The following is a 20012-nucleotide window of genomic DNA, read 5'->3' on the forward strand; positions in this document are numbered from 1 at the left end:
TGGGACATAAAATGATACTCGTGAAGAGTGTGCTTCTTAGCTCAAGTAGATACATGAGACTAAATGGGCAGCTCTTGTCCAGAGGCGAGATGAGAGGGCAGGGAGGGTCAGGAACTGGGTGAATGGACACAGAAGGTCCAAGATGGAAAGGAGGAGTGTGCTGTCAGAGTATAGGTAGAGTAACTAGGGTCACATAACAATGTATGTGTAGATTTTTCTATGAGAGACTAACTTGAATCGTAAACTTTCACTTAAAGCACAAAAATAAGAAGACAAAAAAAGAAAAAGAAAAAAAAATTGTGTTTGGTAAAAGAACTCTCTAAGGGAATGCATGGCTGAATGAAAAGGTCCAGATTATGGGTAAGGCATCACAGTGAACATGAATCCCTTTACTAACTAGTTGCCTAGGTCTTGCGGAATGCTTTTCATTACCGCCAGCATCTGAGAGCCTAGCCCTGCAGAGAATCTGTGGCATCAAAACCGGTGGCTAGTTCTTGTGGCAGGTAAGTCAGGTGCTGGACCTCCCTGGGGGAGGTGGCAGGAGTAGAGACAGTTTAACAGGAAACAGTGAACTTATGCTGAGGCTTATTTTGAATGAAGGCGTTCAAACCAAATGACCATGGGTGGGGACTCTATTGCTAATTTGTTATAAGACTTCATTTCTGTTCTTACGCCTCAATTTATCCCGTATCTAAAACAGGTATAATCATTGATGGTTCTCACAGCTGTAATGAGAAAAAGAGATGAAACAGCACATAATAATACACTTTAAATTAAGAGTCTAAATGCAAGATATTATTACATAAATATATTATGCAGACTGATGAGGCCAGTAGTTTTGTGGCACCTGGAGTCTGTTCCATCACAAATTGAGCTCCCTGGATACATACTTCTTGAGAAGTCTCGTGGGAGCTCCCAGAAATTCTCTTTCCTTAACGACATCACAATTTCCTTTCTCTCTACAACTCTCAGAGCTTCTCACCTCACAGGCTTCACTGCTTAAGATGAAGGATGGTCAGAAAGCTGCAGCAGGCCACAAGCTTCACTGAATGCATCCTCCATAATTTCCCTCAGTTTCTGCTGACTAGAGAGATAATCTATTCTAAGATCAAGTTTGCTTTTTTTTTTTTAACAAACAGACTTTTTTTTTCTTTGCCTTATTACAGTGGTCATTCTGATCTTAATTTTCTATACACGGAATGTAATAAAAAGCTAAAGGAAAAATACTCTCATGCGAGAACATAACGTCATGTTTTTGTAGAGAAAAATTAAAGAGGGAACATTTCTAAGGCCACCTCTCCTTGAAGGAAACAGCAAAATCTCTCACGTTTTGTATATTTTGCAGAGCTAAAGCATTTATACTTCACAAAAGATACTAAGTGACAAAAGCCTTTTGCATAGTTTCTATTTCAGAAGAGTCAGTTTATTTGGACCTGAACAGGATTTGGACCAGAAAAGAAAGGGATTTTAAAAACTATACTTTGGGATTTGTAGCCAAGGTAGAACTGTATGGGAACTATGAGAAGCAGTGCTGACAATAAATGAAGATTAGGGGCAAACGAAATCAGCCATCTGAGTCTCAGTTGTTATTGATAATAACAGAGTAAATGATCAAAAAACAATTATGCAATGCATCTGGGGTAGCACCTTATGGCCAATAGCATTATTTGTGTTGTTATTAACTTCTACTCTTAGGAATGGTCGGAATACATGACCAAACCATTGCTTACCCATGAAGAGTATGTTCAGCCTCCAATCATACATGTGCAACGCATTGTACCAAATCGTAAAATTATAAAGTGTGAGAAAGATTATCTGCCCCTAAGAAGTTTACTGGAGTCCTGATGGCACAGTGGTTAAGAGCTCGGCTGCTTAACCTAAAGGTTCAGCAGTTTGAACCCACTCCTTGGAAACCCCATGGGGCAGTTCTACTCTTTCCTATAGGGTTGCTGTGAGTCGGAATTGATTCAATGGCAACGGGTTTTTTTAAAGTTTACTGTGTTACAGAAATTGGATATACACATTAAAGAAATAAACCTAGATAAACAAATATTAACAGGAATAAACGTCAACAAAAAGTGCTATAAGAGTTGAAAGGAACTCATGACTGAAAATACAGTAAAACCTAAGAAAGCTGGAACCTGTGTAAGGCAGAAACCTGTCAGAGAAGGAAAACTCAAATATTTCCCAGTAAACCAAGCAATAGGAAAGTGGTAAAGGCAGGAAACTTGCAAAACCCAGAAAAACAAGGAGGTCCCATTGAGTTCCAGCTCTCACAGGTTTCACTGTATTTAAAAAAATAATTTTCAATTCAAATATTTTTGATAACTATATATAATTGATAGGAACAATTTTTTAAAAGTCATATATATGAGCTTAATAGATTTACAGGTTATAGAAGTGGCCAAAGAAATGTTCCACATGGATAGATGGGAAACATTCTTGCATTACTTATGTAAGACTATTTAGAAGATGTTAATATGCCTCATGGAGTCCCTGAGTGGCACAAAAAATTCAGCGATGGACTACTGACTGTTCAAAGGCTGTTCAAACTCACCCAGAAGCACTTTGACAAAAAGCCTGGCAATCTGCTTCCAAAATGTCACAGCCATGAAAACTCTATGGAGCACAGTTCTACTCTGAAACACACATGGTTGCCTCTGATCGAAACTGACTCTACAGCAGCTGTTTTTTGGTTTTAATATGCCTGGTAAAGATTTTCTGGTAAACTGACTGTGTTTTCAGAAGGCAAGCGACCATCCTAAAGGCAAATCACATTCCTCAGCTGCTTCTAATCTGACTTCCAGCCCCATCACTCCACCAAAACAACTTTCATGAAGATTTTTATAAGATCTCTATGCCACCGAATCCAGGAAAACAAAAGAACCAAGCTGGTGAGTTAGGGTCAGAAACAACACTCAAAACCACACCAAGAACTGGTTTAGTAGACACCATACTACTACCACTGTTGAACACAGAAACTTAAATAAACATTTGCTAATTGCTATGATACCAATCATGTAATTTCATTTATAGTGTTTATCTGGAACTCTTGAATTAAGGACACTGCTTACCAACATCGGAACTGTGTCATGTGGAGGTAAAGCCTGCATGGATGTCATAGTTTATGTAGAGAATGCAGAAAATATACAAAATGTGTTAGTCTCTGCAACCTGAAAATTTTTACTGAACATTTATTCTTTGGATCTTTTTCAGAGAGTTTACCTTCTGAATTCAGCAATAACCCTAGTGTTCCATTTCCAAATAACTCAGAAGTCTGTCAAAGGCAAAGAACTAACTACATAGGCACCAAAGTTCCTATACAGTCTTATTCTGCATTTCAGTGCCTTGAATTATGTTCTCAGAAAGATGTAGGAGAATGTGTAATTTGAGGGAAAAAAAATCAGAGCTTGTGTTGTACATTTTGGATTCCTATACTCTTTTTCTGGTTCTCAAAATGAAGTGACTTTCCAACCACCATGAGCATGGCTCCTATCCAGCCACCTGAGGATCAGTGTTGTCACAATGAAGAAATCTTTGTCTTAAATGAGACAGGACTGAGAAGAGCCATATACTAAGAAAAGACACATATCAGTCCTCAATGACCCTAAAACTATGCCTTTTGGAATTTTCTCACATATGGGGCAAAATATTAAACCTGTTTTATGTAAATTCATGTGATAATTTTATGTTAAGTTCAATCATTAAATTAAAAAACATTCTAAGTAGTACAAATTTTTGTCAATTGGCAATGATGGCTGCTTATATTCAATATAGATAGCAAATAATATCATAGGCCTTATCAGATGACTTAGATATTTAGAAAAGTTCTAAATATTAACTATTAATTAGTCTCATTCTAAAACTTTCCCATAATATAAATATCAGCTTGAAGCTATTCATCAGAATTCCCTCCAATATAAATCACGAATTGAGTTAATTATATACAGTACAAATAGAGATTATTTTAAGATTTGTTATAATCTGGCATGAGTATGACTGGCATAATCGGGCATTGACTCAGAAAGCAAATCACTGATTAAATGATTTGGCTTGTTCTCCTTGAAAAATTTCCAAAATATGTAAATTCCCAACAACCACTGATACCATAGCTTTTAACAAGCATTTACCTTTTGGCATTTGCCATCTGTCAACTTTTATGACATCAATATGTTCAACTAGTTGATTTGAGAAAAGCAACAAAGTTCCTTTCACAGATACTACTTATGAGCAATTGAACTCAACCAGGCTTTCATCTGCATGCTTTTTAACCACATAAACTATTGATTCAGGTATGTAGCTTAATCTATACTTAGTGAATTAACTGCAACATTCTTACACCAATTTTCCTCTTACATTCTCTAAAGCAGAGGTTTTTGAAGGGTGGTCCCTGGACCAGCATCATGAACATTATCTGAGAACTTTCAAGAAATGAATAATCTTAGTCCCGACCCCAAAACTAAATCATAAACTCTGGGACGAGACCCAAAATCATGTGTTTCAACATGCACTGTAGGTGGTTATGATATACGTAAAAGTTTGAAAAACTCTGCTTTAAAGAAAAAAAGATGATCCCTTGCTTTAAAGAAAAGTTTTAATCACTTAACTTTGAAACAGTAGATTTTGTAGAGTTTTCTGTCTCCAAGCTTAAGATGCTATTATACTTTAAAGAATATACATTCTTTTCAGATATTGCCAAATTTGTAAATTTCATTTAATAAAGATTTTAAAATAAGGCTTATTCTCAAAACATATTAAAACATTGATGTGTATAAAATTAGAAGTTTGGGCTGCAAGGAAAAAGAAGTGTGATAAATTAAAATAGTATGATATTCCAGAGATAAAAATGGATAATGTCTCATCTGTCATAATTTCAATAATCAAAGTCACAGAAAATAGGGCTGAGTCTAACATCTTCTTTAGTATTTCTGGGGTCCAAAACTTGTGCCATCTATACAGCTATAGCCATTTCTACCTAATAAATGAACAATATAGGTAATAGATATCCTTACACAAAGGCCTGTCTAAGGTGACCTGCTGAGGCTATCCCAAAGAATGGATAGAGAGGAACTAGTTTATTTTGCCAGTATCTTATTTGTTATGGCCTGTGTTATCAGAAAGGGTAATAAAAAAATACTTTAAAAAGGAAGAATAGATTTGATTATGAAGACATACACCTCAATTCCTCCATAAATCCACAATAGATGTGATGGAGAATGGGGCATCCAGGGCCAAGGGAGTGGGGTTACCATTCTGATAGGCTAGGAGAGTGGGGCTGCCGCCCAAGCTGAGGGGCCTCCACCAAAAAGCCAAAGGGCAGGGCCTCCATCCAGAGTCCAGGGGCCAGGGCCATTGCTCAAATGTGCCCAGAAAAACAAGAATTATTTTCAAGCCTTGAAATCTAATGAGATTTTCCTTGCTGAGTTTCAGACTAACTTGGTACCCATGATCCCTTCTTTCCCTCCAATTTCTTCCTTTTGGAGTGGGACTGTGTACTGTATTCTTTTACCACCATTGTATTTTGGAAGCAGATGACTTGTATTCCAGGTCTCATAGGTCCACAGATGGAGAGGGATATTGCCCCAGATGGAACATACCCAGAGTCTCACCCATACTTGATTTAGATGATTTAGAAGGTGAGATTTTGGACTTATAGTGGAGGCTGGAATGGGTTAAGAACTTTGGGGATGCTGCGATGGGGTAAAGGAGCATTGGTGGCGCAGTGGTTAAGAGTTTGGCTGCTAACTGAAAGGTTGGTGGTTGAAACCTAAGAGCCGCTCTGCAGGAGAAAGATGTGGCAGGCAGTCTGCTTCTGTAAAGATTTATAACCTTCTACTCTGTTCTATAGGGTTGCTATGAGTTGGAATTGACTTGACGGCAAAGGGTGGGGATGGGGCAAATACATTTTGCATGTGAGAAGTACACGAAATTTGAGGAGGGGAAAAGGTGTGGTGTTATGGATTGAATTGTGTCCCCCAAAAAGATATGTTGAAGTCCTAACCTCTGCACTGGTGAATGTAACCTTGTTTGGAAAAATAGGGTTTTTCCTTGCAGATGTTGTCTGTTAAATTAAACAAGGTCATACTGAAGTAAGGTGGGTCCCAGTCCTAATTACTGCTGAGTGGAGAGTCACAAACTGAGGGAAGATAGCATATGAGGATCCGTTTACAACCCAAGGAATGCCAAAAAAACCCTGGAACAATCAGGAACTGAAAGAGGCAAAGAAGGATCTTGCCCTAGAGCCAACAGAGAAAAAGAAAGCGTAGCCTTGCTAATGCCTTGAATTCAGATTTTTAGCCTTTAGAACTCTGAAAAAATAAATTTATGTTCTTCAAAGCCATCCATTTTGTGACATTTTGTTATGGTAGTCTTAGAAGACTAAGACAATAAGTATCAAGAATAAAGTTCTGGGCCAAACAATATTTTCTCCCCTTTTCCACCAGAAAACAAAATAGAAAGTTTATAGTATAGTGTGTTTTAATTAAAAAATTATTCTTTTAAAATATCCTGATTTTGTTTCAAGAAGATGCATTTCCTACGTGTAATTACGTGCATCATAGGCTGTAGGGCTCGATTTGCCTGTTTCTTAGGCAGTTTTGAAAAGCCCACACTTGGGGTGTGAGGTAATCAGAGCAGTGTGATTCCTACTTTACAGCAGGTTTCCTACTGGAATGTTAATCTTCTGAGAACCTTTAAAATTTTGGAAGATAAAATATTTTTATAGAGCAACATGGGACTTTCATGAATAATTCATATTTCACAGATGTCACTGTCATTCTGAAAAAAGCTCTATTTATATTCTTTTTAAAATGTCCTTGAATCACTGATAGACTTGTCCAATTTTCAGTTACATCAAGAAGGAGACTACAATATGTCAAAAAATAAGAAATTTCATAGCATAAGTTAATAAAGTATTTATAGCAAACTTATCTGTCCAACAGTTGGCTAAAGCTATTAAATCAATTTCACAAATTTTATTTTACAAATTGAAATCCATTTACATTGGAGCAAATCTGAAAGTAATACCTGAGACTGTGCATTAATATTGGCCCCTTCCTTAACAAGAACTTTGACGACTTCTGCTTGTCCAGCCAAAGATGCAATGTGAAGAGCAGTATTTCCCTTCTGTTTCAGAGAAACAAAAAAAGAAAGTGTTAGAGGTTAGCAAATTTCGTAGAAATCAAAATATGCAGGCATATTTGAATAATATGCTGATTATTTCAACTTGTTTATTAAGACAGTAACTAACCTTGGGAAGGGATTACTTTTTACCATCAAAACATTAGCCATTTCATTTACTATCATGCTTTTGTATCCTACACAAAACCTAGCGTAGATTGAGAACATAGAAAGACTGAGTTCTTACTCAACCAAATAATGTGGAACGCATGTGTGTGTGATAGAGAGAGACAATATCACCCCTTTATGACATTTAATCAACAGCTGAAGAATCCTGCCACAAGGAAAAGTTAACGACAAAAAAAAAATCTTCCCTGAACCACTGAGTTTACTTCACCTTGCAAAGAAACGTAGGGATTTTACATGGTGTAAACACTGACTTTGCTCACAGCTGTGTTCCCAGCTCCTGGTAGCACATGGTCGTTGCTCAAAATTTTTTGAATGAAAAAATAAACTTTAAATTAATCACAAGGTTACCAATAATTTCTAACACTGGCTACATCAAAATTTACAAACCATGAAACTAACCACAAACGAAAAATAAACTTTCATGATTATTGTCCAAGAGGTTAAAAGACACTTGTGATGTGACTAAATAAATAACACAATTTAAAAACCAACCAACAAACAGGAATCTGTAGATTTTGAAGCCATGAAGTTCAGAGTCCAGTGCTTTTTGCCACTACCTCACACGGAGTCGTTGGACCATGCACTTACTCTTTTGAGGGCTCAGTTGTCTCATCTTTAAATGAGGCGCTTTAAATGGGATATTTTTTCTGGATTAAAAATTCTAATGTATGATTAAAAGCAAAACTACATTTAAAATATTAACATGCTTTCAAGGAAAGGGAAAAAAAAATGACAAACTAAGCACTTAAGCAGCCCAAAAAATGGTTGGTTTAATGAATGGGTTCTATTAATATGGGCAACTCAAGGAGGCAAATAATTTGATAAACCTTCAAACCCATATTCTTTAAATATTTTTCAACATTTATTTGCTGTGATTAAGAGGAGCTTGAATAAAAAAAGTTTACTCTCGGTTTACATTCAAAGTATGGGATTTATTGCATGCAATGAACTTACAGATTTGACTTCATTGGAATTGCCAGAACTTTTGGTTAAGAGCTTGGCTGCTAACCAAAAGGTTAGCAGTTCGAATCCACCAGCGGCTGCTTGGAAACTCTAAGGGGCAGTTCTACTCTATCCTATAGGGTCACTGTAAGTCGGAATTGACTTGATGGCAATGGGATTTTTTTTTGGTTTGGTTTCTTGGTTTGTTGGTTTTGTTTTTTAATTTTCACTACAGTTGCTGTTTACTATCCTGTGAAGACGATCAATCTACATTTTGCCAGTTATGCATGAAGTGTTGGAAATCTAGGTTAACTGCACATATTCCTAATTTATTCCAGTGCTTGCATCCTCAACAGACTAATGCCCCAGGCAGAGGTTTGAGTGCTTAACCACACAGTTCACAGCTTCCCCGGCCATATTATCACACTCCAGCCTTGGTCAGCAGACTTGATTCTGATTGGCTACTTTTTGTTTTTCTCCAAATAAAAATTTCATCTTCAAAAGACAAATTTTTTTTAAAAATGTCTGTTGTTTTTTATATTAATTCTCAAAGACAAGGTTCAAATATATTTTAGCAAAAGCGGCATCAGCAAACGAACAACAGTTTCTAGTATACCACGCCATCTTGTACATTTCATTTAAAAATCGGTCCAATCCTTTACAAACACATTATAGCGATAAAATCTAATTTTACCCTAATAATTCAACCCATGATTCTAAGTCTCTCTTCCATTTGAGTAGAAAGAATTTTGTATATTCTCACGCCAAATCAAATGAGTACATCTAAAGGTATATCAATTTATTTGAAGCTTTAAAATTACCTGTTCGTTTCTCTTGAGAAGTGTACTACATCAACTTATTTAAAAAATGAGTTAACCTTAGAAAAATAGGTGCCATTATCTTCAGAGGATTATGTTGATCTAGTCTTCTATGTGATTGAAGGGAAGAAAGGGAAAACATTAGGTATTAAGTTTATAGGTTTTAAAATGTCAGAAACTCTTGGTTCAGTCTCATGTCTGATATATCCCAAAAAAGAAACAATTCACAGTTTAATAGACAGGGTTTCATTTTTAGCTCTATCTGGTTAGGAATCTTGGTGTTCCCGGGAACCTCTGGTACAACCAGGGAAAATAAGTGTTAAATCATTTCATTTCTTTTCTAAGGAAAACAAATTCTGCCAGCATGCACATTACCTTAGTAGCAGAATCCACAGCGGAGCCTCTTCCCAACAGCTCCTGCACCAGCCCCACGTGGCCCTCCTTGGCAGCCAGATGGAGAGCGTTGAGTCCATTCTGAGGAGAAGGAAAAAGGCCTCAGAGGTGGGGTAATGATGAGAGGAGTCAATTTGCTGATCTTATGCAATTATAGAACCCAGAGAATATACAGCACTCGGATCTGTTCACTTGTTTTCTTTATTATTGCATTAGCTTGAGACTATTAAGTACCAAAAACCCCATTGCCATCGAGTCGATTCCGACTCATAGCGACCCCATAGGACAGAGTAGAATTGCCCCATAGGGTTCCAAAGAGTGCCTGGGGTGGATTTGAACCGCCGACCTTCTGGTTAGCAGCCATGCTCTTTAACCACTGTGCCACCAGAGCTCCACTATTAAATACAGAAAGACTATTTTTCAGAGGTTTTTGATTCATAGAGGCAAAAAGTAAATATTTTCATTTGAAATGTGGATTTGGCGACTTCATTTTAAGATCCTTTTTTTATTAATTAAGAAATACTTAATTACGTTTCTTTTGAGGAAAAAAGTCTACATATCTGGCCAGAAATAAGATTCTATAGTTTCTGAAACATGTTATTGTTTCTGCCTTGTGCTGTGGAGTCAATTCCAACTCCTTGTGAACCTGTGTGTTAGATACTAGAGTAGAACGGCTCCATAGGGTTTTCTTGGCTGTTATCTTTATGGAAGCAGATCGCCAGACCTTTCTCCTGTGGAGTGACTGGTGGGTTTGAACCGCCAACCTGTTGGTTACCAGCTGAGCACAGATCATTGGCACCACCCAGGCACTTGTGTCTGAAGCTTTAAATAAAGCTTTTACATGTTAACAAATGGTAGAGGAATGTTCCTTTCATAAAAAGTGATTTAAAGACCATAGGACAATTCCTAATGTAATACAACTCTGAAAGGACAACTCTATACTTGAAATACATTTTGAACTATGTCAACTGATTAGACTTGAGTTTTTTTTCCAAAAATTTAAAATTTATCATGTAATCTCTGACAGTTCTATAACATCTGACTCACATCTATCTAAAGCTCTGAAAAATTATTTACCATAGCATTGAAAAAACTCATTTAAAATTTCACAAAATGTGATGTCTATATATATATTATAGAAGTCTTCTGGTGGTACAAATGGTGTAAGTGCTAGACTACTAACCGAAAGATTGACAGATTGAACCCCCCACCCCGCCAGAGATGCCTTGGAAGACAGGCCTGGCAATCTGCTTCCGAAAGGTCACAGGCTTGAAAACCCTGTGGAGCAATTGTACTCTGCACACATGGGATTATCATGAGTCAGAATCACCTCGATGGCAACTAACAACAAATATATTATACTGATTATGATGGTTAAGGTTATGCGTCAACTTGGTTAGGCCATGATTCGCAGTGGTTATATAATCATCTTCCATTTTGTTATCTGGTGTGAGCAGCCAATCAGTTGAAAGGGGAGTTTCCTTGGAGGTATGGCTTGCTTCCAATATATATGGATGTTCTGGCAAAGCTCACTCTCTCTCGATCCTGCATTTCCCTCATCATCCTCTGACCTCTGGTTCTTGGGATGTGAGCCAGTATTCTGCTACCTGACCTGCAGAGTTTGGATTCACCAGCTGCTGGAACCCCATGAGCCAGCAGCCTGCTGCCTGACCTGCAGATTTGGGGTTGGCCAGCCCCTGCTACTATATGAGTCAGGAGAAGCCTCCAGCCTGCCACCTGACCCACAGATTTGGGACTTTCCAGCCACCATAATTGCAATGAGCCATTTCCTCAAAATAAATCTCTCTATATATTTATGTACATGCTTCACTGGTTTTGCTCCTCTAGAGAACCCAGCCTAAGACACTGATATAAAATTAAAGTAGATTTTATCATACATATAAGGAGAACCAGATGCAAATACAAATTGTTGTTATTGTTAGGTACCATCGAGTCAATTCTTACTCACAGCGACCCTGTGTATAACAGAACAAAACACTACCTAGTTCTGGGCCATCCGCACAATCGTTGTTATGCTTGAGCCCATTGTTGCAGTCACTGTGTCAATCCATCTTGTTGAGGGCCTTCCTCTTTTTCACTAACCCTCTACCAAGCATGATGTCGTTCTTCAGGGACTGATCCCTCCTGATAACTTGTCCAAAGTATGTGACAGTAGTCTCATCATCCTTGCTTCTAAGGAAAATTCTGGTTGTACTTCTTCCAAGACAGATTTGTTCATTCTTTTGGCAGTCCATGGTATATGTCAATATTCTTTACCAGCACCACAATTCAAAGGCGTTGATTCTTCTTCGGCCTTCCTTATTCACTGTCCAGCTTTCAAATGCATATGAGGCGATTGAAAACACCGTGACTTGAGTCAGGCACACCTTAGTCTTCAAGATGACATCTTTGCTTTTCAACACTTTAAAGAGGTCTTTTGCAGCACATTTGCCTAACGCAATGCAACTTTTGATTTCTTGACTGCTGCTTCCATGGGTGTTGACTGTGGATCCAAGTAAAAGGAAATCCTTGACAACTTCAGTCCTTTCTCTATTTATCATGATGTTGCTTATTTGTTCAGTTGTGAGGATTTTTGTTTTCTTTATGTTGAGGTGTAATCCATACTGAAGGCTTCAGTCTTTGATCTTCATCAGTAAGTGTTTCAAGTCCTCTTCACTTTCAGCAAGCAAGGTTGTCTCATTTGCATATCGTGGGTTGTTAATGAGTCTTCCTCCAATCCTGATGCCCCATTCTTCTTCATATAGTCCAGCTTCTCTAATTATTTCCACAGCATACAGACTGAATAAGTATGGTGAAAGGATACAACCCAGATGCACACCTTTCCTGACTTTAAACCACACAGTATTCCCTTGTTCTGTTCGAATGACTGCCTCTAGATCTAGGTACAGGTTCCTCATGAGTACAATTAAGTGTTCTGGAATTCCCATTCTTGGCAATGCTATCCATAATTCATTATGTTCCACACAGTCAAATACCTTTGCATAGTCAAAAACACAGGTAAACTTCTTTCTGGAATTCTCTTCTTTCAGCCAGGATCTATCTGACATCAGCAATGATATCCCTGGTTCCACGTCCTCTCCTGAATCTGGCTTGAATTTCTGGCAGTTCCCTGTCAATATACTGTTGCAGCCACTTTTGAATGATCTTTAGCAAAATTTCACTTGCGTGTGATATTAATGATATTGTTCGATAATTTCCGCATTTGGTTGGGTTACCTTTCTTGGGAATAGGCATAAATATGGATGTCTTCCAGTCAGTTGGCCAGGTAGCTGTCTTCCAAATTTCTTGGCACAGATGAGTGAGCACTTCCACTGCTGCACCCATTTGTTGAAACATCTCAATTGGTATTCCGTCAGTTCCTGGAGCCTTGTTTTTTGCTAATGCCTTCAGTGCAGCTTGGACTTCTTCATTCAGTACCATTGGTTCCTGATCATATTCTGCCTCCTAAAATGGCTGAACGTCGACCAATTCTTTTTGGTATAGTGACTCTGTGTATTCCCTCCATCTTCTTTTGATGCTTCCTGTGTTGTTTAATATTTTCCCCGTAGAATCCTTCAATATTGCAACATGAGGCTTGAATTTTTTCTTCAGTTTTTTTCAGCTTGAGAAATGCCAAGCTTGTTCTTCCCTTTTGGTTTCCTATCTCCAGGTCTTTGCACATGTCATTATAATACTTTACTTTGTCTTTTCGAGCCATCTTTGAAATCTTTCATTCAGCTCTTTTACTTCATCATTTCTTCCTTTAACTTTAGCTACTCGACGTTCAAAAGCAAGTTTCAGAGTTTCTTCCGACATCCATTTTGGTCTTTTCTTTCTTTCCTGCCTTTTTAATGGCCTCTTGCTTTCTTCATCTATGATGTCCTTGATGTTATTCCACAACTCATCTTGTCTTCAGTCATTAGTGTTCAATGCATCAAATCTATTCTTGAGATGGTCTCTAAATTCAGGTGGGATATGCTCAAGGTCATACTTTGGCTCTTGTGGACTTGTTCTAATTTTCTTCAGTTTCAACTTGAACTTGCATATGAGCAATTGATGGTCTGTTACGCAGTCGGCCCCTGGCCTTGTTCTGACTGATGATATTGAGCTTTTCCATCGTCTCCACAGATGTAGTCAATTTGATTCCTGTGTATTCCATCTGGCGAGGTCCACATATATAGTTGCCCTTCATGTTGGCGTAAAAAGGTATTTGCAATGAAGAAGTCGCTGGTCTTGCAAAATTCTGTCATACAATCTCTGGCATCATTTCTATCACCAAGGCCATATTTTCCAACTACCGATCCTTCTTCTTTGTCTCCAACTTTTGCATTCCAATCACCAGTAATTATCAGTGCGTCCTGTTTGCATGTTTGATCACTTTCAGACTGCAGAAGTTTGTAAAAGTCTTCAATTTCTTCATCTTTGGCTTTAGTGGTTGGTGTCTAAATTGGAATAATAGTAGTATTAACTGGTCTTCCTTGTAGGTGTATGGATATTATCCTATCACTGACAGCGTTGTACCTCAGGATAGATCTTGAAATATCCTTTTTGACAATGAATGCAACGCCATTCTTCTTCAATATGTCATTCCCAGCATAGTAGACCATATGATTGTCCAATTCAAAATGGCCAATGCCAGTCCATTTCAGCTCACTAATGCCTTGAATGTCGATGTTTATGTGTTTCATTTCATTTTTGAGAATTTTCAATTTTCCTAGATTCATACTTCGTACATTCCACATTCTGATTATTAATGGATGTTTGCAGCTATTTATTCTCATTTTCAGTCATGCCACAACAGCAAATGAAGGTTCTGAAATGTTGACTGTACTTTGAGGAGGCAGCTCTTGCCCAGTCATATTTTGAGTGCCTTCCAACTGAGGGGTTCATCTTCCAGCACTGCATCAGACAATGTTCTGCTGCTACTCATAAGGTTTTCGCTGGCTAATTCTTTTCAGAAGTAGACTGCCGGGTCCTTTTTCCTAGTCTGTCTTAGTCTGGAAGCTCAGCTGAAACCTGTTCGCCATGGATGACCCTGCTTGTAATTGAACACCGGTGGCATAACTTCCAGCACCACCACGACACTCAAGCCCCCATTATATGAAAAACTGACAGACATGTGGGGGGAATACAAATTACTATATGGCAAATTTCCAGTTTCCAGGTCACTATATATGTAATACTTAAAGACTGTGTTATGCAAAGTACTCAAGCTTTCATATTCGACTGAAAGATAAAGTAATATTTGTTTTTCTTCTTTTTGCAAGATGGTCCTGGTTCCTCAACAACATTTATGTTAGAGTAGCTAAAGAGATTGTACTATCAACACATGCCATGGTTTCTACTATTTACTGGTACAAACTGGTAGGAATGAAAGCACTTTTGGAATATTCCAAGAACTTTGTTCCTAGAAAACTTTACAAATGAATCAACAACGTAAGAAAAACTTGATAAAGATGGAGTTTTGTAATCCTTGAATTCTACCAGTAGGTAAAGTATGGTAACTGTATTAACTCTATACAAAATAGTTCAACAAATAAGTACCATTTTTCACTCCTACTACCAGACCAAGGATAGCATTACACTTTTAAGTTGTTTTCTTTTTTTATATTTTTTATTGTGCTTTAGGTGAAAGTTTACAGCTCAAGTTAGTTTCTTATACAAAAATTTATACACATATTGTTATGTGACCTTAGTTGCTATCCCTATAATCTGACAGCACACTCCCCCTTTTCACCCTAGATTTCCCGTGTGCATTCAACCAGCTCCCATCCCTTTCTGCCTTCTCATCTTGCCTCTGGACAGGAGCTGCCCATTTAGTCTCATGTATCTGCCTGAACTAAGAAGCACACTCTTCACGAGTATTATTTTATGTTTTATAGCTCAGTCTAATCTTTGTCTGAAGAGTTGGCTTCGGGAACGGTTTTAGTTCTGGGTTAACAGAGAGTCCAGGGGCAATGTCTTCTGGGGTTCCTCTAGTCTCAGTCAGACCATTAAGTCTGGTCATTTTATGTGAATTTGAATTCTGCACCCCACTTTTCTCCTGCTCCGTTAGGGACTATCTGTTGTGTTCCCTATACAGATGGCCATTGGTGGTAGCCAGGCACCATCTAGTTCTTCTGGTCTCAGGCTGATGGAGTCTCTGATTTATGTGACTGTTTTTGTCTCTTGGGCTAATATTTTCCTTGTGTCTTTGCTGTTTTTCATTCTCCTTTGCTCCAGGTAGGTTGGGACCAATTGATGCATCTTAGATGGCCGCTCGTTAGATTTTAAGACCCCAGACGCCACTCACCAAAATGGGATGCAGAATATTTTCTTATTAAACTTTGTTATGTCAATTAACCTAGATGTCCTCTGAAACCATGGTCCCCAGACCCCCGCCCTGCTACTCTGTCCCTCAAAGTGTTGGGTTGTGTTCAGGAAACTTCTTAGCTCCTGGTTTAGTCCAATTGTGCTGACTTCCCCTTATTGTTAAGTTGTTTCTGATCTAATTATTCAACATGAAGTCTCTGGTAACAGAATGTAGTTAATTTTTAAAAATGTAACCTACATCATAAATAGGAAACCAATTCGGGCAGACATTCAAGGAAAAGTAATATGATCATTGGGTAGGACTATTCTAAGGAAAAATTAATCTGATGATTTTTAAGAGCTTTTAATATCATTGATATCTTTTTACTCTACATGTTCTTCTACATAGTTTTTATCGGTTTTGTTAAATCATTTACAAGTAGAAATCTTTTATTCTGTGTAATGAGTCATTACATATATGTTTTTGGAGAGTGGATTAGTTATTTCAGTAAGAATGGAATATTGCAATAATTGGAAATTGTCTACAGGCTTAGCTAACTAATATTTTAAAAATCTCACGTTTTAAAATGTCTGTTGTAAGAAACTGCCTTGCCTTTTCCTCAGTTCCCGCCTCTGTCTCCATCTGAGGCTTCAGAACTTGAGACTTTGAAAGTACCTTAGATTGTCTAGTTCAATGACTTATTCTCAGTACTTGGCCCCATGCCTGACACAAGTATCTACTTGATAAACATTGTTGGATGAAAGAATGAATCTAAAGAAATCATAAAGTCAATATTTTGATAAAATTACTTTAGTAAATAATCAAAACTATTTAATATATTTGAAAGAAAAAGATTGCATCCTCCTTACAGTGTGTGTGTATATATATATATATATACACAAAATAATAATAATTATTATTATTAATCGGGATTGTTGTCCAAATAAGAGTAAATATATTTGGTTTACTGATTTTTTTTTTTTCCAGGAGCTTGAGGCCTTCCTATCAAACAACTGGACTTCTTTGGCCCAGGAATTGTTCTCTTCTCTCTAAAATCTGATGCTGTGAAGTGCAGTAAGTCTCTAACCTGAAGGGAAGTGGCTGGCTGAGTCAAATGACAAAATCTCTCTTTGTATGACTTTCGAGGTTAATCTGTTCTTTATGAAGTTCCTCTCTAAGAGGAGAGGAATGGGGGATCATTTCATTTTATTTGCTCTTCTGTATTTTTATCTCTTTTGGTTAAAAAAAAAAGTGCCTTTTGAATGATCTTTTTATATCCCATTAAAATTTTCCCATTATATCATTTTTATCTTTTAAAAATTATTTTGTCTAATGTTCATGTTTATTTAACTTAAAAAAAATTAACCTGAAAATGGAAATTGTCTCCTAAGGGAAGATGGAGGATGCTTTCCCACTTTAAGTTCCCCAGAGGCCTCTGACCGCCAAAAACAGATTAAACCTTCCATGACTAAAAACACCCACAGCTACTGAGTTGTAATCAGTAGAAGAAGAGGAGATAGTCAAGAAGATAGCATTTTTCTCAGTGATTTCTTTCTAGTTCCTTAATTTTAAAACACCCAGTATCAAGTCTTCCTATCCTGTCATGGTGGAAATATTTATACTATAAAAATCAGGAAATGCTATAAATCAGGATCCCTCACCCCTGCCTCCCAGGGCCATTTATTAATATCATTACCTAAATGCCAAGGGTTGAGATGGTTTGACAACAGTTTTATTAGAAAAAAATTTGAACTGGGAAAATGGCTCTCCAATGGGCAATTTCTCCAGGGTACAATAGCCTAGATCTGGTCTTCATTTATCTCTACAGTTCTTTAAGATGGGCAGCATGTGTGATAAGTCTACAGAGAATTTTATATACATGCTTAATAAAAAGTCAGTCTTTGTTGTTGCTGTTAGTTGCCATCAAGTCGATTCAGACTCATGATGACCTCGTGTGTGCAGAGTAGAACTGTGCTCCATAGGGTCTTCAAGGCTGTGACCTTTCAAAGCAGACTGTCACGGCTGTCTTCCAAGGTGCCTCTGAATAAAGCCCTTTACTGATTAAATGGGTGTTCTAGACTGGCTTGAAAATCATCTTGTCAACAATGCTACCCTGAATATAACTTTCTAGGGACTCTAAATAGAAAATTTGGGGGATTAATATGTTTAAAAAGGTGTAAAATGCGTCTCTAATTGCATGGATGATTAACTTGGAATGTAACTTTCTACAGTCTCAGAATAGAAAAGTTCTGGTGTTAAGATGTTTAAAAAGGTGTAAAAAGCCTCTTCAATTATATGAGTGATTAAATCTCTGAAGTCTAAAGGATTTATAACACTCTTCTCAATTTCCCCTCTGGGAGATATTTCCCCTTTTACTCTATAGCATCAGCTCAGCTGAAACACAGCTTTCACTTGCTATGGATCAGACTATCAGAACACTAGACTTCCTATTTCGTGTTACGATAAATAGTGACAAAAACTTTGAAAAACATTAACAAAGGTTAACAGGACACTATCTCAAAAAGAAGGGAGCTGAAACAATCTGAAAACTTATGAAGTTCAAATATGATTAACCAATTTCAAGAGAAGTTATCCTCAGAAGGACCCCAGTGCTACATTACTTACTATAATTTACTGCACAGTTCTCTCTTTATGAGTTCAAAATGTAGCCTACTTCATTTTCACAAGTCACTACAAATCACTGCAATATTGTTGCATCTTATCAAAAAAAATCAAGACTATACCAAAAAAGTCTCTATGAGGGAATCATCCAGGAAAAAAACTCTATATAATATACAAATTAAATCCAAGATATACATGTGTCTTCAATGTTTCTGTGATTCTAATGCTACTGAAATTAAAGCGATTATGAAGACACAAATGATGGATGAAATTCCAGTTAAACATGCTGTAAATTCTTATTCTGCCTTCTTTTAAAATGCAATCAAATTGAGACTGCTATCTGACTATTGAATGCATGTCCTCTAGCTGCAGGACGTGTATTCAGTAATATGATAAACCAAAACCAAACCAAACCCGCTGCTGTTGAGTTGATTCCGACTCATAGCGACACTACAGGACAGAGTAGAACTGCCCCATAGGGTTTCCAAGGAGTGGCTGGTAGATTTGAACTGCCGATCTTTTAGTTAGCAGCCAAGCTGTTAATCACTGAGACACCAGGGCTTCCAGTAGTATGATAGCAGACCCAGTTTAGTTGAAACACAAATTATGTGTTGCAACCAAATAGAAGGGGAGCAGTTTCTTTATGCTGATGTCTTGCTTTTGGAAACTCTGCCACAAATATATTTAATTAGCAATTGAATATATTGTACACTGTTATCAGAAAAAGCAACTTAGCATCAACTGGATTTAAAATGAAAATGTTCTATCTTATAAATATTAGCTAACATTTAAATTAGTCATATTTAAAATGGACAGTGATAAATAATCCCATCCAATAGTGCAACTCAGCTAATTCATTGAAAATATATTTTGCAATTAACATATTCTGATGAGCCCCTTAAGTTACACTTCTAAAAATTTAATCTTCCCACAGGAGCTACCCTAATACTCTTTAGCTTACCATATCTGTTGGTAATACTGGCCCACATTTCAAAAGATTTTTGATTGTTGTCATTAGATATTTTCGGCTATGTTGGGTGGGGTAGTGGGAAAGAATTAGACATATACCCCTCATTTGCATGTAGAACTGGGCAGGTTTTCTATATTTGGGTACAAATATAGGGAGGTGTTGTAGATTGAATATGTCCCCCCAAAATATGTGTTGAAATGCTAACACCTGTACCTATAATTATGAGCCTATTTGGAAATAGGCTTTTTCTTTTGTTATGTTAATGAGGCCATATCAGTGTAGGAAGGATCCTAAACCTAATCACTTCTGAGTTATAAAAAGACCAGAATAGACACAGAGACTCACCCAGGGGGAAGACAGATGCTATCTGACAATGGAGGCAGATAAATCTACAAGCCCGGGACCTCCAAGGATTGCCAGCTACTAGGAGCTTAAATAGACAAAGAAGGACCTTCCCCTACAGCCATGCCCAGCATTTGGAATTCTAGCCTCCTGAACTGTGAGAAAATAAATTTCTGTTCTTTAAGACCACCTGCTTGTGGTATTTCTCTTACGGCAGCACTAGGTAGCTACAGCAGGTGGGTTCTAGTATTTCCCCAGCAGTGCCTTCTGCACATCTGGTGTTTAAGGCACATAGGTCCTTTTCATATCAAGACATAAAATATGG

General features: G+C 37.5%; 1 protein-coding gene across 19 annotated transcripts in view; it reads right to left on the reverse strand.

Moving 5' to 3' along the window:
* ANK2 (ankyrin 2) overlaps nt 1-20012 on the reverse strand; it is a 773539-nt gene that overhangs the window by 188609 nt on the left and 564918 nt on the right. For all 19 annotated transcript variants that reach the window (XM_023740207.1, XM_023740209.1, XM_023740206.1 and 16 more), the window contains exons 3-4: nt 9444-9542; nt 7027-7125 (exon numbers count right to left, since the gene is read on the reverse strand). In XM_023740207.1, the coding sequence (XP_023595975.1) occupies nt 7027-7125; nt 9444-9542 (198 nt within the window). The remainder of the gene's footprint in view (nt 1-7026; nt 7126-9443; nt 9543-20012) is intronic.

Source organism: Trichechus manatus, unplaced genomic scaffold, assembly GCF_000243295.1.
Source record: "Trichechus manatus latirostris isolate Lorelei unplaced genomic scaffold, TriManLat1.0 scaffold00150, whole genome shotgun sequence".
Lineage (NCBI taxonomy): Eukaryota > Metazoa > Chordata > Mammalia > Sirenia > Trichechidae > Trichechus > Trichechus manatus.